The sequence below is a fragment of the Sceloporus occidentalis genome, unplaced genomic scaffold (genome assembly GCF_023333645.1).
Source record: "Sceloporus occidentalis isolate IW3139 unplaced genomic scaffold, rSceOcc1.0.p SCAF_48, whole genome shotgun sequence".
Taxonomy (NCBI): Eukaryota; Metazoa; Chordata; class Lepidosauria; order Squamata; family Phrynosomatidae; genus Sceloporus; species Sceloporus occidentalis.
The window spans coordinates 578,522-602,278 of NW_028317028.1; the positions used below are offsets into that span (position 1 = coordinate 578,522).

General features: G+C 39.4%; 1 protein-coding gene across 1 annotated transcript in view; it reads left to right on the forward strand.

The window, feature by feature from the left end:
• The first annotated feature begins 1,892 nt into the window (after positions 1 to 1,892).
• LOC149289052 (calcineurin B homologous protein 3-like) overlaps positions 1,893 to 23,757 on the forward strand; it is a 70,463-nt gene continuing 48,598 nt past the window's right edge. The window contains exon 1 of the mRNA XM_089490990.1: positions 1,893 to 1,914. Coding sequence (XP_089347116.1) covers positions 1,893 to 1,914 — 22 coding nt within the window. The remainder of the gene's footprint in view (positions 1,915 to 23,757) is intronic.

The window sequence follows — 23,757 nt, forward strand, 5'->3', positions numbered from 1 at the left end:
AAAAAAAAGATACACTACTAAGACATGTGAGAAGACGAAAGCTGCTTTCCCTAGATGTGAAGATGTCTATGAAACAGTATGCAGTGCCCTTTAAGGTATACTTGTCCATTTCTCAAAACCTAAATTTGACAGTTTAGTATGTTTTAATAAACCTGTGTAATGATAATGTTGACACAGAACTTGAGTACTTTAGTGTTAGATGGAGAAGGAGTTATAAGGAAGTTATGTCTGGATAGGCTTGTTGGGTATTTTTATACACCACACAGATTTAAACAGGTTGTATGTACATTTTAACAATCCTAAAAGGTTGTGAGCAGTAAGTTTTAAAAGTGTCTTTACTCATCCACTTTTATATATCTAATTTTAGTTATTAGGATAACAACGGGAGGGCTAGATTTGAGGATAACTTTAATTGTAAAGGGGACGTCCAACCCATCACGTAATAAAAACATGTTGTTAGACGCCTTTAAAATTTCAGCCGTCATAGAATTGAAACCACCCTAATACTAGGTGAGGATCTAGGTGATTCTGAGGAAAGACCAGGAAAAATATATTGTAACGCACCTGACATGTTTGTGACGCTAAAGTATATCATCTTCCCATTTCCTCGAGAATCTTTGAAATGAGATACAGCAATTGTGTTATTCAGCCAAATTAGGCATAGGTGCTACTCTTGAATTGGTCTTGTATATTGATCTTCAATGTGTGCCTCAAGGACCAAATAAAAATAAACATTACAGCATCTCTGATCTTAGTATTGCTGTTGTTTTCGTGGTGTGCATGTAAATTCATTGTGCTTTGCTTGGAAAATGTCTTTGAAATGGAAAGATGTGTCGCTGTGAGATGAGAAGCTCTGGAAAGCTGCTGTTGCACATTATTCAGTTACTTTAATTGTGTGGATGGTTTCTAATGTTTTTGGAAAATCCAAGTAACTGCTAGTCTCATTCACAGGGGCGTAACTAGATGCCTCAGGGCCCGGGTGCGAGAATCTGTTAAGGGCCCCCCCACCCCCTCACCCCCCCCCCCAAAAAACATGATTTTTACCCAACAATTTTTTTTCAACTAATTCAACAAATTCAATTTACATATTGAATCATAATCAAAGAAAAAGGGGCGCATGTACAAAGGGCATAATTATTTAAAAAAAAAAAAAAACGTAAAAAAGATTTCGGGCGGCCCCTTGGCTTGAGCCCCCCTGCCGCCGGGGCCCGGTCGCAGTCGCGACCCCTGCGACCCCGGTAGATCCGCCACTGCTCATTCAGTTGCATAAACCTCAAGGTGACATAGAAGGCAAGACATGGCATTGCTAAGAACACCAGCAGAGGGCATCTGCAGCCCTTCCAAACTCTACAAGTAGGAAGAACTTTGAAAACACTGCCAGTAGAGGACATGTATGTTTCCCAAACACTAACAGTAAAAGAACTCTTCCAATCGCTGCCAGTTGGTCTCTGTGCAGTTCTAGCTCCTTGTTCTGTTTCATACATCCTTAAGGTTCATTCCCCATGTGCAGTATATGTCTCTCACTTCATCGTGCTTTCCAGATGAGAAGTTGCGTTTACGGAGCTGCATAATATCATGGCACTATGTAAATCAATATATTTGGGGGGGGGGCAAAACTTGAATGTTTAGAGATATGGGCATGTTCAATAATAATGTCTTTTATATAGAGTCTGGCAGACACAGGCCTGCCAGGTTATCATAGACAATCATTTATGGAAAGGGGGAACATGCATTTGTTTGGCCCAATGATGGCAAAGATTGCCCTGCTGGGTATCAATATTTATTCTATTTCCTGCTATTCTGAAATTGATTTTAAGTAATCCAGAGTGTTTTTTCTTGGCATAATTATAAATGGGACATTTAGATGATAGAGGAAGAAAACATTTTGCAACATGACTGCAAGTTATGTGTCAGGTAAGTGTTTTATTTTGGAAGGATGCATGAAATACTCTTTTGCATAAAGTACTTTCAAATGCATTCTTGTATAGTAGGGATATCAGAGACGTTAAATGGTCTCTTTAACAGCTATACTTACCATGTATAAGGATAATGAAAGGCCATTTGTTACTTATTCAGTGTGTAACAATTTTAGGACGTGCATAGAACACAAAAAACACTTGCTTACAATAGGCACAATTTTCTTACACTTCCGCCACCATGATGTGCTGTTTATATGGTCATGATGTAACATTATATCCGTTCTATGCTTCTTATAACTTTACCATTATTATGCCTTTGGCTGACAATGTCCTAACAATGACTGGATACACTTAAAGTGAACAAGGAATGCATCAGCTTGATACTTAAGAAGCTTTAGTAGTGATGCCAAACTAATATTTTTAAATAGTTATTTGACATAAACAGATCTCCCACTGGTATGTGATCAGTCTACAAACTATAGATCTGTTCATTGTATATAACTCTGACACGCCAGGGCTTTAAAGGTAAAGTTCACTGACCCTAACAGCCCTACTAAAGCAGAATGCATTTTAAAGTACTCTAAGATTATTTTAAAATGCATTCCTCAAAAAATGGAAAAAAGCACTTGTGTCAGGTAGGATTAAAAGACCTCAATATGTAGGACTTAGAATGAAGACAAGGGAGTAAAACAAAGTACATGAGTTAAGTATATATAAATCAAGGAGAAATGGCAGGACAGAACATAATTGTCTAAAATTAGAGGGTCGGAGGCTTGGATGTCATGTGAGAATCTAATTCTATACTGAGCAAAAGGCTGTGATGAATATGAGAGAATGTTAAGCACCATGTATGTTTTTTGAGGTAGTAAAACGGGCTAATAAGATCAAAATACATGTTTCTATAAAAATGTGTTTGTAGTTAGTTGAACATGGCAGGCAACATTTTCCTTTTAAACATTACTAGCAATGTTTCCAAGGATTTGTCCTTGGTCTGCTTTTTAACTTGTTTATCGGTGTTCTCAGAAGGCCATTTTTTGTTGTTGGTATTATGTAAAGCAATAAATACAACAGGGTGCTTCAGGGATGGCACAAGCTTTCAAGATAAAAAATGAAAGGTTATGCATTTTTTAATAATCATTTTGAATAAAAATCATATGATTTCAAGAAGGAAACTGCCAATGGAAATACAGTTGGAAGCATTTATAGATTGTATTAACATTTTTAATGTCTGCCAGCAACCAAATATCAATGTAAGTGGGATAAAAAAAGAAAAAAGAAAAGGTTAACATTAACTAACAATAGGATAGTGTCCCTTTTATATATTGCTACTCTACGTAGGGCATATTCTCACGTTAAGACTTTTTAATCGTGGTCACTTATTTGGCTGCCATGTACTAGAGGGGCTTTATTGACTAGTGCATCATTGTAAAGCAAATGGTAATCACTGTTGATAACATGCTATAGAACCTAGACCATGCTGTTTTTAGAAGTTGTTTTAAAGGGGGGCTCCAAGGAGTTTTCCATCAGGTTAATGGTACATACTTTATATATGCTACAGGTTGACAGCAATTGAAAGCCCCTTTGGGGAATTGAAAGTTCCTTTGGGGACATACTGGAATATACTGTATATTCCTAAAGTGGGTCACGCTAGGAAACTGACCAGTTTTAGCTAGTAATCATGACTTGACATATAATATATGCAAAATCATAAACTATTGATTAAGAAAAAATTAATGTTAGCTTTTCAATTTTTTCATTGTTAAAATAAAATGAAGCTCTAGAGAAATTCTTAGAACATTCTTAAAATGCTTTACAAAATGTGGCTAAAGATAGACTGGTGCCAGTCTCTCCAGCTGCTCCCCTACACAAGCACTCAAACCCTTATAGCCTTGTGTCACCTGGTACTTGATACTCTGAAGGTAGGGCCATCTTGGCTCCATAGTGTAAATAGACGTTTTGAGGAAATCACAGTAGCGGCATACAGGGGGGCGATAAGCTCCCAGTTTTGTCGCAGAGTCGCTCTAAGCCAGAATTTCCACTTAAGGACAATGGGTTGTCCTTAAACCAATTAAAGACAATGCATTTTGAGCCCGTACATGTACGGGCTTTGTCGCTCAGGGGATATGCCACTCTCTATAGAAAACACCAGATTTTCCATTAAAATCCAGGGTCATTGTTTTTCATGCAGACACATACCTTACTGGGATTCTGTTTCTTACTTTATAGTCTGATTTAGAGAAACCCCCTGATGACTTCCCATTCAAGGGGAGACTATTGGTTAATGTTTTCATTGTGTGACACGGCATCAGATAGGGCAGAAATGTTTCAATTTTACAGTAGCAGATTTTTCAGAAGCCAAAGCATTAGAGATATTTTCATACGTCTTACCCATATACAATATCCACAGTGCTGTATTCCATTGGCATATTCTCACATTAAGACAGAGGTCATCCTGACTTTTTAAGCTAAAACAACCTAGGGCAAGGTACAGTACAAGATGTTAGGAGAATCATCTGTCTCTAATGTAAGTTGAATTGCCATGGGCCATTCAGCATGTCATCACCATGTGATCTGTCTCATGAGTACCTTCTCCAGCCATCATCTCTGATTTGCAGGCTAGAACATTCTTCTTTAAATCAGACAAATTTAAATGTGCCTTGTCTAACATAAAAAATTGTAATTGTGCCATAGGAGTTTGTATATGAACTGGCATTAATTAAAGCCATGGGTGATCTGACAGGTGGGCAGGGACCAAATACCACATGCAATTTTCATAAACAGGCAATATTAATTTAAGGATGTGTCAGGGGTGGTTAGTTGGTTATTTCACCAACCCTTCCCATTATGCTGTAAAGAGAATGAAAATCTGGTGCAGAGATTAGGCAATGTTTGCCCAAATAGGTTTCATTGCACAAGCTCATTTGTAAGTTTATTACTACTAAATTGTCACACTACAGTTCCTTTCCAGGGATTTATTGTATTTATGAACTCATCTCACGCAGATGTGGTTAGCAGGTCAGAACCAGATGAATTATTGATTATCAAGTCCAGACAGCACGTGCGATGGTTTAGACTGTCTTCTTTGTACTGCGTTGGACTTCCTTCCAGTAAGAAGGGAATAAGTAAAGCAGCATGATGAATAGAAGAGGCACTGAGGGTGCACTATGACTCATAAAGCTCAATGGCAAATTCATGGAACTTTAAAGAAAAAAAAACACTTGCTGGCTGTCATATCTGCATTTGATTTAACACTTTTAGCAACAAAGGGCTTGGAGTAGCCAAGCTTGCCATAATCTTTTGGCACCAAAAGGCTTTTTAATTCCCGTTATCATATGGTTTATAATTTATGTGGCATTGACAATTCAATTAGCAACAGTCCTCAATAAAAGCCCTATCAAATACACTGCTATATTGAGTGAATATTTTATTTGTATTGGGGTTTTTTTTTTTTTAACCACGGTTATAATAATTTTATTTTTATGTTTCAAGTAATGACTGCGTGTGTGTATCCCATTTCATAAAGCCACGCTGATCCCATATAGTCTCACTCCACCTACTCCTGTCCCTTTTCATATTACCCCATTCCACCAACTCCTATCTTTTGTCATCTACCCCTTTTTAACCCAGCTCTGTCCTAGTAAAAAGTGACTCTGTATGTTAAAAAATGGTGTTGTGGTTCAATACATACCTATTATTATTTGTTTTATATAGCGCCATCAAATTTCGTAGCGCTGTACAACGGATAGACAGGACATAACAAACAGGTACGGAGGGCCCTGCTCAAACGAGTTTTCAATCTAGAGGGATTTAGGGTGAATTACACAATAGGTAAAAGGTAAAAGTGCCAGTGTAAGGGATGGAGCAGCCACACTAGTAAAAGTATTGCAGGAGAGGGACTAGGAAAGGTGAGCTAAATGAATATGGAGGGGCGTTAATGAGCTATGTTGTAAGCGTCCTTAAAGAAGTGGGTCTTGATGGATTTTTGAAGGAATAAAGGCACGGAGAAAGACGGGTAGGCCGGGGGAGAGCATTCCAGAGGATAGGGGCAGTCCTGTAGAAATCTTGTAAGCGTGCATGAGAGCTAGAAATCAGAGGAGAGGATAGAAGGAGATCATTGTAAGAGCGGAGAGACCGGTTAGGAGTGTATTTAGAGATGAGTGAGGAGATGTAGGGAGGGGAACCGCTGTGAAGGGCTTTGAAAGTAAGAGTGAGGATTTTGAAATGAATCCTGAAGCGCACAGGCAGCCAGTGAAGAGACTGACAGAGGGGAGAGACGGTTAAGAGGAGACCAGCTAAGACAGACTTACAGTAGCTAATCATAGTCCTGAAAAAAGTTTTAGCTTTTATAAAAATTTTACTTCCCTAATATCGTTTTCCTAACAAGTGTTAGGTTTCCAAATTACTTCTGATGGAAAAGAGTTAATGGACAAAGCCCTGAACATAAAGAGCTGAGTTTTGGACTAAAACAGATGTCTCTCTCCCACCTTCTGCTTTGGTTATTGCAAGAAAAAAAAAGAGTGGGGCGCAGACTGCAATATTTTATAGATCAAGATTCAGCCATAACTTCACAGATCCAAAGTGTCTCCCTGTAACTTATATAAGAGAATATATACATGTACATATGGGTGAGAGTTTAGCTTGAATTTGGGGCAGTGGTCAATGGGCCTGATATAGCTCCTCACACATCAGCACAGAAGGAGCTGTTGACATAGAGAATGCAATATGCCTGTGCTGGCAAGAGCCACAATCTGCTGATTCAGTCTTGTTGCAAATGTATTCAGTCACCATACACACAAGACTTTTCTCTCACATTCAGGATTTACTGCAGTTGCTGAACATATCATTTTCTCCTAGTGGGTGTGGAAAGATCATATAAACCTGTTTTACCAGAGGTTGTCAAACCTTTTCCTATTGCCAGATTACTGATGGCTACATTCCATTGAGAAGATTTATTTGGGCATAAACATCAAGAAATCTACAATGTTTTTCATTTCCCCCCCAAATGATGATGTTTGCTACATTTGAAAATACAGCTGTGAGACTGTCCAGCCACTTAAAGGCCCCTGCTCGACCTGGGCGTAGTCGGTCTAGGCTGGAATAGGTCACTGACCGACAGTAGCTGAAAAGGCATAATTTCAGATACACCTACACATCTAAAGACAAGTTCTGGGGTGCCAGATGGCCAGTCTGGGTCTGGCTGCAGCTATCTAATCTAGATTTAGCTCAATAAAAAGTACTTATTTCGAGTAGAGTAATATACTATGTACATTCTGTCTAAAAATATTTAGACTGTTCTACAGAAATGTAATGCATCACAAATAAAAACAAACAAAAACATCGACAACTTAACACTTTAAATGTAAATGGTGTTATATAATTATTTAAAAATGTATAATCAATAATAAGACTAGGACAAATCATCACACGTTAATGTTGTGTAATACTTGTAGAAATTATGGTAAGATTACTTTTATTCTTGTTTCTGGATTTCATGCCAGAAATGTAACAATTCCAAATTGGTTTTATTACAGACGTGTCTGACTGGGCATATCCAGTTGGCTGCCACACACTTGAAGACTGTTGGAAAGGCAGTATATGTAAGTAGGTACTACTTATGTAATTAGCCCTACTAGCTACTGACCCACTAGGCAGTGCCAGATGGTTGACCTGGGTCTGTATAGTTTTTACATAATTTACTACAGAATTATCTCAGATACAACTACTTTGAAACTGTTGTTTGATCCTAAGTGAAAAAGTAGTGCTCGGCTTTGATCTGTTAAGACAGGGAGTATTTTGGACAACTGGTGAACACACACTCACTGGCCACTTTATTAGGTAGACCTTGCTATTGCCGGGTTGGACCCCATTTTGCCTTCAGAATTGACCTTCACGCTTCATGACATACTTTATACAAGGTGCTGAAAACATTCCTCAGAGATTTTGGTCCATATGGATATAATGGCATCACCCTGTTGCTGTAGATTTGTCTGCTGCACATCAATTATGCAAATCTCCCGTTCCACCACATCCCAAAGGTGCTCTATTGGATTGAGATCTGGTGACTGTGGAGGTCATTGGAGTAGCGTGAACTCATTGTCATGTTCAAGATACTAGTTTGAGATGATGTGAGCTTTGTGACATGGTGAATTATCCTGCTGGAAGTAGCCATCAGAAGATGGGTACACTGTGGTCATAAAGGGATGGACATGATCAGCAACAATACTCAGGTAGGCTGTCGTGTTTAAACAATGCTCAATTGGTACTAAGGCACCCAAAGTGTGCCAAGAAAATGTCCCCCCACACCATTACACCGCCACCAGCCTGAACCGTTGATACCGGTGTGGACTTCTGCTGCTGTAACCCATCAGGTTCAACATATTGTGCGTTCAGAGATGGTATTCTGCATACCTTGGTTGTAACAAGTGGTTATTTGAGTTACTGTTGCCTTTATGTCTACTCAAACCAGTCTGCCCATTCTCCTCTGACCTCAACAAGGCATTTTAGTCCACACAACTGCTGCTCACTTGATATTTTCTCTTTTTCGGACCACTCTCCACACCCTAGAGATGGTTGCGCGTGAAAACCCAGTAGATCAGCAGTTTCTGAAATACTCAGACCCGTCTGGCACAACAACCATGCCACGTTAAAAGTCACTACAATCCCCTTTATTCCCCATTCTGATGCTCAGTTTGAACTTCAGCAAATTGTCTTCCCTACATCTACATGCCTATATGCATTGAGTTGCTGCCATGTGATTGGCTGACTAGCTATTTGTGTTAACAAGCAATTGAACGGGTGTACCTAATAAACCGGCCAGTGAGTGTACATTTAGCATTTGATCTGCTTTTCCATGAACAATCTCCAGACTAAGGAGGTTTTTCTTCACCTAAGGAGGGAGAAGTTTGGGATGAACCCTTTTTTCCCCAGTCTAAGGGTTCTACCCTCAATTGGGAGGACTAACCGGATGATGCTAAGGTTAACTACCTTTTTTTCTGGCTATGCTAAACCAAAATCTATTGTGCAAGGAGACTATAGTCTATGTATAATACAGGGGCAGCCAGTCTCTATCTGCAACTCATCAAGATTGGCTCTTCATAATGTTTAGCGAAGTCAAGGAGCTGAAAAAATACTCCTTTTTTTGAGAATAGACTCCAGTGTTTTTGCTGCGCTATTTTCATCATCATACTTTTTGCATAATTTGTAAAAATGATCTGCAAGACACATGATCTTTTAGTAAATTATTGTCTCCTTACTGATGTGCAATAATGTCACTGGATTGTCTGGTAATTGGTTTTCAAAATGATTAATGATTTAGCTAAATAGAAATACAGGGAAACTTGCAGCAAGTTACAATTTAATGGCACAAAGTGCAACATAATGCCTCTGGCCCACAAAAACTCAAATGTGTAATTTCAGATTAATAGCATCACCTACAAAAGAAAATGATCATTGCACTTCCTGGACATTTTATTTCCCTGTCTTTGGCAACTACATTTACTAGAGCAGGGGAGTGCAAGTTCATATTTCTTTATGAAGAAAGCATTTTTACAATCTTCTTGGACGTTCCATTAAGATCTCATCTCATACCTCGGCTGTAAACATGGCAGGTGTGAAACCGGTTATAAGAGCTCACTATAGATAAAGTATCCAAGTTAGAAAAGGACACGGTTCTTTATTGAATATAAAACATTTATTGTCAGGTACAATCTCTAAAAGGCCAGCTGTAAAAAAAAGAAGTTACAGACCTTAGAAAGAAAAAAAAACCCTGTGGATGCATTGTAAAGCATGCAAATAACCTAAATGTTTTATTTTTATTAAATCTCCCAGACTGTCCTTTTGAATAGCCATTCGCATTAAAAACGTGGAAACCCTGCAGCAACTGGATGCCTAGTGCCTTTTGGCCCAGTGGACAAGTAAAGTCCCAACCCAACTGTGTATAGCACAGACAGACTGTTACCAAGCTGGACCAACCCTGTGAGAAGAATTAGGACTGCCCCACTTATCAAACAAGAATGGGTCAAGTTATTTTTCAAGATGGTGCAATCATAACAGACTCAATCATTATAGATCAATTATTACAGACTCAAATTTACCATTTAAATACACCAATTTGTATACTTTTCAAGTACGCAAGGCTACTTCTTCTATCAGAGTCTGTAGTAGAATGAACATGACAACATCTTGAGGTTGAATAAGAGTTAAATTTACAGAAAGGGAATGCATAAAAACGCTAATGTGGGTGCACAAAGGACCCAGTCTAGGATACACATGGCATTATAAGTGTTTTGGAGGACCACTTTTCGACCTTCCATGGGGGAAACTTTCTCTGTCTGCTTGCTGTCTTAGACCCTGCTAGTCCTATTGAAGAGATTTTTGTATTTTAAAAGTTGCAAAACTCACAGCAACATTTGCAATATGCCTTTCAGCATTTAAATTGACTAATTTGATCAAGAGTAGCCTAAGAGATCAGTCTTTTCAGTATGCATTTAACGCTGTTGGTGACTTCTCTCCCACTGCTACGTCAGTTTGTGGCTAAATAAATTAGTGGACCAAACCCTATATTACCGTATTTGCTCGATTATAAGACGAGGTTTTTTTCAGAGCAAATGCTCTGAAAAATACCCCTCGTCTTCTAATCGGGGTCGTCTTCTAATCAGACCTCAAATAGAGTCTGATTAGGAGACTAAGATCCAGATCCCCCGCACCGCTGCAGGGGACCTGGATCCTCCTGTCTCACCCCCCCCCCCATCATACACACTTACCGGTGCTTCCTGCTGTATTGCCGGGGCAGCGGGTTGACGTCTACGCGATCCGCGTAGACAACGTCCGCTGCAGCCGGAAGGAGGTGTGGCTAGCAGCGGGGGTTGTCTGCGTCCGTCGCGTAGACCTTCCCCGACTGTCAGAGATCTCTGATCTCTGACAGCCGGGGAAAGTATACGCGACGGACGCATACAAACCCCCGCTGCCAACTCCACCTCCTTCCGGCTGCAGCAGAAGGCGACGTCAACCCGCTGCCCCGGCTGGAAGCACCGGTAAGAGAGGGCTGAGAGGGGAGAGAGGGGAGAGAGGAGAGAGGAGAGGGGAGGGGAGGGGGGGGAGAGAGTGTGTGTGTGTGTGTGTTAGTTAAATGGGGGCATTTCTGGAGTGGCGTTAAGGGGGCATTTAATAGAGCACTCTGCCTCCTGAAATGCCTTATACCTCCCTATATGCCACTCTGCCCCATAATATGCCTTTTAACCCCCTAAATGCCAGAGTGGCATATAGGGGTATAAGGCATTTCTGGAGGCAGAGTGCTCTATACAATGCCTTTTAACTCCCTTAATGCCACTCTGCCTCCTGAAATGCCTTATACCTCCCTATATGCCACTCTGCCCCATAATATGCATTTTAACCCCCTAAATGCCAGAATGGGATATAGGGGTATAAGGCATTTCTGGAGGCAGAGTGGCATATAGGGGGTCAAAAGGCATACCATGGGGCACAGTGGCATATAGAGGGTTAAAAGGCATATCATGGGCCACAGTGCCATATTGGTGTGGCAAGCCTGGGGGCAGATGTGCGTAACTGGGGGACAGGCTGGAAAATACAAGAAATAAAAACAAAAAAAATATTTTTCTCAATCATAGCTTTTATTAAAAAAAATAGTTTACATGAATTAACATTTACTGGTAAAACTTTTTTCCTTTAGGGTCGTCTTATATTCAGGCTTTTTCTTTTTTCCTAAGTTAATATTCAGATTTTGGGGGGTCGTCTTATAATCAGGGTCGTCTTATAATCGAGCAAATACGGTATTACTTGCAAATATATTCAGTGGTTTCACAATGCAGCCTCATAATAAGCGGTGTGAAATTGCCACGATGCAAATAAAATAATGCATATATATTTATTTTTAATGTTTTTTGTAGTAAATGGTTCAGTGTTTTTTTATAGTATTTATAGCTAAGTATTTAAGCCTATCTGCTGTTGAATTCATTCTACAGTGGGTATTTTTGGAACTCATTTATGGTAGCTTTGACGTTAATCAGGAAACCATATGGCAGTTTTAAGATATCTGTAATAAAGCCAACATGATTTGGGCCCTCCTCCTAGTTCTTGTTTATGCACCAGTTGTAAATCCTTCCAAAAGATCTACAAATGCTTTAAATAGACTCGTGCATTCAGATTTGTACATTTTGAAAAAAATTTACCAATTTCTTGCAATCATATGAATCTCCGAGAACAAGGAGGACTCCCAACGAAAGAAATGAAAACAAACGGCAAAATCGTACAAATATTGTTAAGATTTCTTCATTTGTTTACCATGTTTTGGTGCCATTATAACCTGATAGGACGAAGCAGCCAAACTAGGGAGTCTCTGGTAACTGGGGAAATGTGGCACTCTGTAATTGGGGGAAGAAATAATTCCAACGGACCCCTTTTACCCACCTCCCCAGAAACAACCCCTTCCAAGGTTAGGGCCCATAGTATGTAAGGAGGAGGCTGGCCCTCAGGCCTCTCCAGGAGCCCAGGGCCATTAAACAGCCATTATAGAAAAGAGTCAGGGTGTTTATGTATATAATATATATTTCTTGCCTTTTTGTAGATCAGGTACAATCTCAGTTTATCAGATGAAGAATGCAAGACCACTAACCTGGAAACTGTACATTGTAATCTGACCACAAGTCAAAACAGTTACATTTAATTGAACATTGCTATAGATATAATATGTAGATATATGATCTATAATTTGGAAATATTGCATCCAGCTGAGTAGAGGTATCTTATGCATTTACACTGGGTAAAGGAGATTGTTATTGATGTCGTTTTTAGGAATTGACATTGTTGGCCACAATCCCATAAATTTTTCTCATTCTTCCAATAATTAAGTTAAAAAGTAATGAGATGGCATTAGCTTAATTAATCAGTATGTACTCCTCAAAGCTGCCTTTATCTTATATTATTTGGCTTCAGACCAAAAGGTGACTAATGGCACTTAATGTCTTGTTCTAGAAGCACAGTCAAACTACCAATATTTTTTTTTCTTCTTATAAGTAGCAAACACTACACTACAGCATTGTCCTGAAGCCCATGGAGCAGCGTGGCTTGGTAGAGTGGGCCTTGACAGAGCTTGAACGTGTGCATGAAGGAGTAACTTAAATTAATTGGTGCAATGTTGTTATGGGTGTGGCTAACATTAAGGGTATATAAGTGGGAGCCATTTTGTAAGAGGCTCACTTAACAGTTTTTCCAAATCTGGGTTGTCCCACCCTCCTTTCCTTTAATAATGAGTTGTGGAGGTGTCTACCCCGTCATTTCACAGCGGCAGGGAATGGTTGGGGATAATTGTTTTGATACAGTGGGTTTTGGTTTGGTTTTACTAATTTGACTTGGTTCAAGTTAGTTTGTTAGGGTTCGAGCTGGCCTGTGGCCCAGAACCTGGGGTGGTGTAGGGGTGTCTCGGTATGCCCCTGCATTGGTTATTTGGTTAATTTGGGTGGTGTAGGGGTGTATCGGTATGCGCCTACATTGGTTATTATTCGGTTATTCGGTGTGGTGTAGTGTCTTGGTATGCCCCTACAGTGGTCAATGGGTTAATGTGGAGGCACCTGGTATGTGTTGGTGCCAATTTTCTTACGGTTAATATGTTTATAATTGGGGCGTCATTGTCATTGTTTATAAAGGAGAAATATGTTATCACTGTTTAATTGTGATGGTCTGTTTTGATAATGACTTTTAAATAAAAGATAAAGGTGTGCGTGTCTTCTTTGGGGAAAGTTTGGTTTGTGGGTAGGGTTATCCTGGGGCACATTCGACTATGCGCCTGTCATGTAAGAGGGGCATAAGCTTTACACTGCTTACTATCACTGAAATACTAGTATCAGTTTCTGTGTTTCTATTATAACATTTAGGGAATAAGGCCTATATTTTTGTATTTTAATATATATCTTCCACTGCATGTGCTTTCATACATATTGCATAGTAGAGTAGAGTAGAGAAGTGTCCCTTTTAATAACTACTAAAGGAGTTATAAAATATTGACACATATTTTATTCATTATATTTCACAATTAAAATATTTGTTGTTTTTCCTACCTAGCGTAATGTCTTGTGTCAAGATTTAGCCATATACCTTATATTTATCTGTCTGCAGTTTAAGGCCAGTTATTAGAATAATTAAAGGTCTGGCGTCTGCCAGAGTTTTAAAACAGCATCATTTCTTCTATGTAAACATGCACAAAGACAGGGATTTTGTAGGCATAGCGTTAGGTGTATGATTAAACAATTATGCCAAACAAGTGCGAATGATCATCAATTTAATATGTGGGCTAAAACACATTCATTAACTGAAACAGAAACAGCTGCATATGAGGAATAAAACTGGATGAGGAACAGCTAAATTCACTAACAAGGTGAGGTTGCTAACTACATAAAAATGTCAAAGACATTACACCATGGCAAGACTAAACAGAGCAACAAGACACACAATAGTTATACTGGATCAGCAATGTCTCTCCCAGGCAGAAATTTTAAGGCGGACAGGGTTTCAAGCTCTTTTGAAGACGCACAAAGAATAGGGCAAGGAAACATCATGATTACTTGCCTTCACAATCGAAAGATGTCCAGCAATGCCATAAGCTCAGCATAGGTAGAAAACAGTAGTACTTCATGGAAGATGTGCAGCCAAAAAGCCACACCTCTGATGTGGACACAAAGCCAAGTGTCTCAACTTTTCAAGAAAACAGAGGAACTGGGGCATGGGGTGCATTTATGCAAATTGAGTTGGGTATTTGGTCAGAATTTATGGTCTCCTCAATGCAAAGAGGTACAATCAGATACTTATCCATCTTGCAGAACCATCAGGGAGGCATCTGATTGGCCCTAGATTTTTTGTGCATCATCACAGCCAACCAAAACATACATCCATTAAGAACTATCTTCAGCATAAAGAAGAACAAGTCGTCCTGGAAGTTATTACCCACACAGATCCATGACCTCAACATCATCAAGTCTATCTGGGATTACATGAAGAGAGAGAAACAACTGAGGCTGGCTAAATCCATCGAAGATCTGTGGTTAGTTCTCCAAGATGTTTGGACAACCTGTCTTCTGAAAAAAAAACACTTTGTGCTAGAAGAATTGATGCGGATTTTAAGACAAAGGGTGGTCACACCATATATTGATATGATTTAGATTTTTATTCTGTTTCACTAACTTTGCATTTAGTTAAAAGATAAAAATAAACTAACATGTTTATTTATGAAAGATAATGGTAATGTACATTAAATGTCTACTTGTATATATCAGAATATATGCTTACTTTACAGCAATTTTTCACCCCTGAAAAACTGATATGGGGTGGATGGAGACAATTGGCCTGCTGCCCCTCCACCATAGCAGTCCATTCTTGGAGATTTTCCAGCCACATATATGTAGAATGTACAATGTTACACTGATAACACCGTCACATTACTTGTAAGCCCTCCATTTTCTAGTGAATGACTTTTAAGTCTGATAAAATGTCAAACCTGCAGGCATAAATCTACTCACCATGTGACATCTACTTCCATCAACACAGATCATAATACGATATTAGTATATAGTATGTACAAAAGAAGTGTGAGCAGGCTTGGTCTTCACAGGAATTTCATCAACCTTTTAGAACCTAGAAATTGCTTTTCCATAATTGCTACCATAATTGCATTATGGTATCTTTGTGAATAAAGTGAAATATGTGCATGACATGGATGTACGTATTAAACTAATCTCTTGAACAGCCCATCCATTCCTGCAACATGTTCCTCTCCATTTTCCTATCTACTGACACGGAGACAGATTTTGTGTGAACGGATAGTAATCGGAGAAACTGGGACACCAGACACAAAAGTGGATTGGTGATAAATTCCTAGTATGAGAAGTAATTTAAGAGACTCGAAATGAGAAAAGTGACACATTGACATCATGTCATTGTTTGATGGAATGCTATAAGAAAATACATGATATAAAAACAGTAAAATGTTTCCTGTCTGCCTCTGTCATTTCTGTACGCCCTCAACTACATGAGAAATGAAGGGATAGAAGGCATTTCAACATCCTGATGATTGAAGTGATGGCATGTGCTTAGCATAATATAATACAGAAAAGATCTAGAATTGTTTTGTACAAATCCAGGATTTATATGAATATGACTCGATTAAGAAGGATTCAAAGAGAAAAAGAGGGATGCTTTAACTGATGATATATACAAGTAGAAATGTGATGTTGTTGAGATTTTATTACCATTATCTTTAACAAGAATCCTCTAGGTCAGGGGTGTCCAAGTTTTTTCTGCAGTGGGCCACTTCATCAGAATTTTCACTGTGAGAAAATATGGCCTTTAATAAAATATGCAGATTAAAATAAAGTAAATGACACAAAACCTTTACTTTTCCTCTCACTGATTTCTGGGCCTAGAAAGTTTTGTGACTACAAATTCAGGATTCAGGATAATTAAAAATGAAATAGTTCTATTTATTCTAGGGATGCACCAAAATGAAAATTCTGGACCAAAACTGAAAATTCAGGGTTCACTGAAACCGAAAATGACCCCCCACCTTTAAAAATAATAAAAAAAACCCCACATTTTTCATAAAAGTAAGTAACACACCACAACTGGGGAAAAAAATTCAGCAATATGACTTGGCATGATAGGTGTGTGATTGCTAACAACAATCACACTCCTATCAAACCCAGGCAACCAGTAAAGGCTGAAACCTAGGCATGATGGGACTGTGATTGCTGTTACCAATCACACTCCTATCATGCCAAGTCAGCCAGTAGATGCTGATACAGGGTGGCTGTAAGTGATGTGCAGACCCCATACTGCTGGCAGCATCAATACACAAGGGGGGGCTAGCCATGTTTCAGCATGTATTGGCTGACTTGGCATGATAGGAGTGTGATTGCTAACAAAATCACAGTCCCATCGTGCCTAGGTTCCAGCACTTACACATCCATGCTATCACACACACACTCATTCATTCATATACTCATTCATTCACATATTCATTCCCTCAATCACGCATACTCATTCAAACACCCTCCCTACCCCATTACCTGCACTGCAGGTCTCTCGATGCCGCTCACAGACTTCAGCAGGGGCCGCGGCCTCCCTGGAGCAGAGTCATGTGATGTCATGTACATTCACGTGACTCTGCTGGGTTCCACTTCCTCTGTGCAGTACAAAAGACCCTATCACAGGTAAGTAACATAGTAACATAGTAACATAGTTCATAAGGTTGAAAAAAGACCAAAGTCCATCAAGTTCAACCTATATACATATTGTGTCTCTACTGTGTTGATCCAGAGGAAGGCAAAAAAACCCTTATGAAGCAGATGCCAATTGCCCCATACCAGGGGGAAAATTCCTTCCCGACTCCAAATATGGCAATCAGAATAAATCCCTGGATCAACGTTCTGTCCCTATTAATCTAATATCCATAACTTGTAATATTATTGCTTTCAAGAAACACGTCCAGGCTCCTTTTGAAATCTTTTATTGAGTTTGCCATAACCACTTCCTCTGGCAGAGAGTTCCATAATCTCACCGCTCTTACTGTAAAGAACCCCCGTCTGTGCTGGTGTAGAAACCTTCTTTCCTCCAACCGTAGAGGATGTCCCCTTGTTATAGATACAGTCCTGGGTATAAATAGGTCCTGGGAGTGATCTCTGTACTGTCCCCTTATATATTTATACATAGTTATTAAATCCCCTCTAAGCCGTCTTTTTTCCAAACTAAATAACCCTAATTCTGATAATCTTTCTGGGTACTGTAGTCCTCCCATTCCCCTTATTACTCTGGTTGCCCGTCTTTGAACCCTCTCCAGCTCCACTATATCTTTCTTGGACACTGGTGCCCAGTACTGTACACAGTATTCCATGTGTGGTCTGACTAGTGACTTGTACAGTGGTAGAATTATTTCCTTGTCGTGGGCATCTATGCCCCTTTTGATGCACCCCATGATTTTATTTGCCTTAGCAGCAGCTGCCTGACACTGGTCGCTACAGGTAAATTTACTGTTAACTAAAACTCCTAAGTCTTTTTCCATGTCAGTCGTCCCCAGTGTTTTCCCAATTAATACATATTCCCAGCCTGGATTTTTCTTCCCCATGTGCATAACCTTACATTTATCTGTGTTGAACCTCATCTGCCACATCCCAGCCCAAGCCTCCAACCTATGCAGATCCATTTGTAATCGTGCACTGTCCTCTATTGTGTTAACCACGTTACAGAGCTTAGTATCGTCTGCAAAGATTGATACTTTACTATACAATCCCTCTACAAGGTCATTAATAAATATATTAAAAAGAATAGGACCCAAAACTGACCCCTGTGGTACCCCACTAGCAACAGTAACCCACTCAGAGTATGTACCATTAATAACCACCCTCTGTTTCCTATCACTGAGCCAGTTACTTACCCACATACACACATTCTCCCCCAGCCCAAGCATTCTCATTTTATGTACCAGCCTTTTATGTGGCACCGTATCAAATGCTTTGGAAAAATCAAGATATACGACATCCAGCGATTCACCCCGATCCAGGGCTCTTGTGATCCCGGTTGCCCTGGCTGCCGATCTCACGTGGACCACACCTCAAGGTCTCGCGGGCCGCATGTTGGACGCCCCTGCTCTAGGTTGTAGTTTTGCAAGATGGACCTATTACCTTATGTACCATGAGGTCATCCATTCAGACTTGACAGAAGGAATTTATTTCCTAAAGCAGTGAAAAGGGTTATTTACAACAAAAAACAAGAAAATAATGGCCGTGTGATATTTTAGCAAATATATAAAAAAAAATATGGGCAAATAATAGGTTATTAGGACATGATTAGTTATTGTTCATTTTTCTAGTGAGAAATCAGCCATTTGAAGCCAGGAAGGATTTTTTCCACTATGTTTGAGGCACAATTGGAAATCATTCCAATATGGTTTTTTTTTTTACCTTCATCTGGATCAACAGTGCAGTTGAACTTGATGGAGTTGTATCTTTATTCAACAACTACTATTTTACAATGCTACTATGCTAAAATGTTTGCATCTGCAAGCTATAAAGCAATGTCTAAATTGTTGATGTTTACCTTGTAAGTGAAATGTGAAAAAGCCATTTGTGTGCCCCGTATAACTGGATGAATCCGGTAGTAATCCTGCCACTGAAAAACACTGAAATCCCACAATGCCATTTTACGTTTCTAGTGATTGACACAATGTGCCATTCACATGGATTATTGGCCATTATGTGTACCCAGCAACCCAGGTGAGCTGCACACAAGCACCGTTAATATAAGATTATGCTGAAATTGCACAATTTCAGTGTTATCTTGGTATGCTTTTTAACAGTTGTTGGGTCCTCAGGTTGCACAACTATTTGACAGATCTAGGGCAGAAGAAATAAGTATGGCTAAATTTAGTGCTAAAAGTTCTTTAGCAACACTTACTTCACCATTGTCTAGTAGAATAAAATTCAGTATTGATGGGAGGTTTCTTTCGATGGCTCTTTAGTGCTCATTCAGCTGTTCTTCCTCCTTGGTGTTTCCTCCAACCTTTTCCTTGTTTCTTGGCACACGGCCATAGTATTATGGACATTTAGAGATGTATGTGCTGCTGCCAACCTATCAAGTCAGTGCTGAAACTTCTGAATGTATATTTGTATCTCTTGATTGTGAGCATTGGCTGGTACAGACGGGCTTCCCCCACATTTTTAAACTAACCGAAACCTAAGTAATTTTCAATGAATATGTCAGTCGACCACAGGATGGGGGCAAATTGGGGGGGGGGGGGGAGTTAAAAAAAAACATTATTTAAGTTGTTTTAACCCCTTCAATCCCAGGTGTTTTTGGTACCTCAAAGCCCAGAGCAATTTTGCCATTTTTGGGGTATGTCGGTTTAGCGATGATTCTCTTTTTCGTGTGAATAGTGTACCCATATAAACTATATATTGTTTTTTCAAGGAGGGATAGAGCTTTCGTTTGATACCATAGTTGGATGATTAGCTGAAAATTTAGAATGAGAAATTTAGTAAAAACTAGTGAATTTTAGAAAATTAAACTAATTTTTTTTTACATTTTCCCTCTGAATCCTCACAAACTTAGGTAAAGTGATGGAAAATCCCCTCCAAGTTTATCAATTCAGGTGTCCTGATTTCAGAAATACCTAATTTATATAGATTTTCCAGACTTTCCCAGCAACAATTTTGTATATTTTTTATGCCTATGGCTTAAAGGGTTTGGGGGTTGTGAACGGGGGCAGAAGTGTTATACTGGCTAGATGTTATGCTAGGGAAATGGGAAGTAAGGTTTTTTAATAATTTTTTGATTATCTTTTTTTATTATTTTAATTTTAATTTTTTTACATTTTTTTTTATTTTTTAAATATTATTTTTACACAGAAATGGTTAGAGGTCCTCCTAGGGACCTCCTGAACATGCCAGTGATGTCACAATGACATCACAGCTCACATTATAATTTTTTTTTGTATTATATATATTATTATTTTAATGATTTATTTAATATTTTTTTTTAAATGAATTAACTTTTTTTTTTTTCTGCTTTTCTCTTTCAGGACGGGAGGGGGAGTGAGAGAGATTGCAGCGTCTCTGTGCCTCATCGGAGGACAGGATATCCCCGCAGAGGATATCCTGTCCTCCGATGACCTTCCGGGTTACGTCAGCAGTGACGTAACCCGGAAGGGAATGCCCGATCGCGCGTTTGCAACTGCGCGACCGCGCGATCGGGCACTTTCAACCGTAACAGCTTACCGGCTTTTATGCCGGAAGCTGTTACGGGAGATCAGGCAGCAGAAAGCCGGCGATGCCGGCTTCTGCTGCCAGGGGGGAGTCCAGGCTGTCAAACGATGTGTCCCTGACGCTGCACGAAGGGCTGGACGTACCGGGACGTCCATAGGGGTTTCTTTGTGGGCGTTTTTTGGACGTCCCGGTACGTCTATAGGGGATTGAAGGGGTTAACAGACAGCTTGTTTGATCTTATAGCTCACCAAAGCACTACATTTTTTTATGTATTCATACATAATATGGGGCTATACATCTGAAAATGGTATCAAACGAAAGCTCTATCTTTCCTTAAAAAACACATATACACTCACTGGCCACTTTATTAGGTACACCTTGCTAGTACCTGGTTGGACCCCCTTTGCCTTCAGAACTGCCTTCATTCTTCATAGCATACTTTCTACAAGTTGCTGGAAACATTCAGTTGGTACTAAGGGGCCCAAAGTGTGCCAAGAAAATGCCCCCCACACCATTACACCACCAACACAGGATGGATCCATGTTTAAATGTTGTTTACGGCAAAGTCTGACCCTGCCATCTGAATGTCGCAGCTGGAATCGGGACTCATCAGACCAGGCAACGTTCTTCCAGTCTTCCATTGTCCAATTTTGGTGAGCCTGTATAAATTGCAGCCTCAGTTTCCTGTTCTTAGCTGACAGGAGTGGCACCCGGTGTGGTCTTCTGCTGCTGTAGCCCATCTGCTTTAAGGTTCAACACGTTGTGCGTTTAGAGATGGTATTCTGCTTACCTTGGTTGTAATGAGTGGTTATTTGAGTTACTGTTGCCTTGCTGTCATCTCGAACTAGTCTGCCCATTCTCCTCTGACCTCTCACATCAACAAGGCATTTTCGTCCAAACAAACCGCCTCTCACTGGATATTTTCTCTTTTTTGGATCTTTCTCTGTAAACCCTAGAGATGGTTGTGCATGAAAATCCCAGTATATCAGCAGTTCCTGAAATACTTAGACCAGCCTGTCTGGCACCAACAACCATGCCACCATGCCACGTTCCAAGTCACTTAAATCCCCATTCTGATGCTCGGTTTGAACTTCAGCAAGTTGTATTGACCACGTCTACATGCCTAAATGCATTTAGTTGCCATGTGATTGACTGATTAGCTATTTGTGTTAACAAGCAATGAAACAGGTGTACCTAATAAAGTGGTCATTGAGTATATATATATATATATATAATTTGTGCGGGTACAAAAATTACAAAGAATAATCATGCTTAAATAAACAATGTTAAAATGCAAAAAAAAAAACTTATGGGTTTTTGGGTACACAATAAAAATGAAGGGTTTATATAGATGCATTTTGCATGATGATGCTGTGTAGTTTTACTTCCCTTCTGTGTGTATATTATTTTCTACTTGTGGCTTCCTCTTCCTTGCTGCCTGTCATGATTATATTATCATGCTTCAGTCACCAGCTCATCACAAGCCAACCCAACACAGGCTGATTTTCAGATCACTAAGACATCAACAAATTATTTAGAAAAAACAGACAAAATGCAGCTGTCAGCAACAAACTCATATAGACTTATAGATATGAATTTATGTCACAGTTACTATCCCTGTTGTTCTTTGAGCATTAAATACCCAGTACAGTAATGCCCCCCCTGAACCAATGAGGAAGGGGATATGACTGCTGTCCTATACAGGGATGCTTTGTGTACTTCACATTCATCTGTCATGTTTACTTTGTATCAAGCAGGTATATAAACAGAGAAGGCACCTTCTTACTTCCTTTTTAACCAGGATCAGGCACTGAAGAACTGGAACTTTCCCACCCTCCCACCTCCGGAATGGATTGCTAAGAAGACTAATATTGGTATTTCCACAATAGCGGAAAATGGGAAAGACCAAGCCAGTGGTGGCCAATACAACTGGTTTGAAGCTATTGGTGAATATGATGGGTGTACCTGCCTGACTTAGTTGTCAGCTAGACAACTATATGGTATCCACAACTGCAGAAATTGGGAGAGACCAAGCCAGGGTGGGCTGATGAGCAATACTGGTTTGAATCGCTTGAAGTATTTGTTGGGTGAAACTGCCTGGTGTGCTAAATTAGCCAAGAGCTGACCTTCCCTGCTTAGACACTACACTATGTAGATTCTTTATGGCAATGCTAATGAAGTTCAAGACTTTTATGATTAATACTTTTATGGTTAATACTGAGACATCCTGTTCTTAACCACAAGGCAGTATGAAAAGGAGCCAGGTTGTCTGTCAAAGGAGGAGACATGTTAGAGCAAGAGATAAAAATTGATTAAGATGTTATGTTTTACTTTACCGAGAGGGTGGTATATAAGTGGTACAGGTTAAATGAAACATGCATGGAATAGGCACAAAGTTATTCCGAGACCATGGCCTGATTAAGGTCATCAAAAAATGCAAGTAGATGTAGAGTAGATGAGCCGAATGGTTCTTAACTGCCGTCAAATTCTATGTTCATAGTTGGGCAAGGATAACTAAGCTAGGATATATGAAAAAAGCTAATTACAATATATTATGTAAAACAGAAAATACAATGTTTCTTAACCCCTTAAGGACCAGGCTGTGTTTTACCTATTGTACCATTGGGACCGAGGCTGTTTTAATACTTTTGCGGTGTTCGTGTTTAGATGTAATTTTCTCTTCACTCATTTAGTGAACCCACACAAATTATATGTTGTTTTTTTCAGGACAAGAAGGGCTTTCTTCAGATACCATTGTTTTAATCATATTATCTAATTTCCCATAAAAAAAATAATAAAATATGATGAAAAATGTAAAAAAAACCCACATTTTCTGACTTTTACCCCAAAAATCTTTTACTCATCCAAAAAAGCTAATGAAAAAACCTACTAAATATATTCTACTATTTGTCCTGAGTTTAGAAATACCCAATGTTTTTATGTTTTTTTGCTTTTTTCTGCACGTTATGGAGCATTAAGTACAGGTAGCGTTTTGCTATTTCAAAACCATTTTTTCCAAATCTGGTAATTCTTCCCCCCATGTGCCATTTCGGGTATCTTTGAAGCCGGCCAATGCA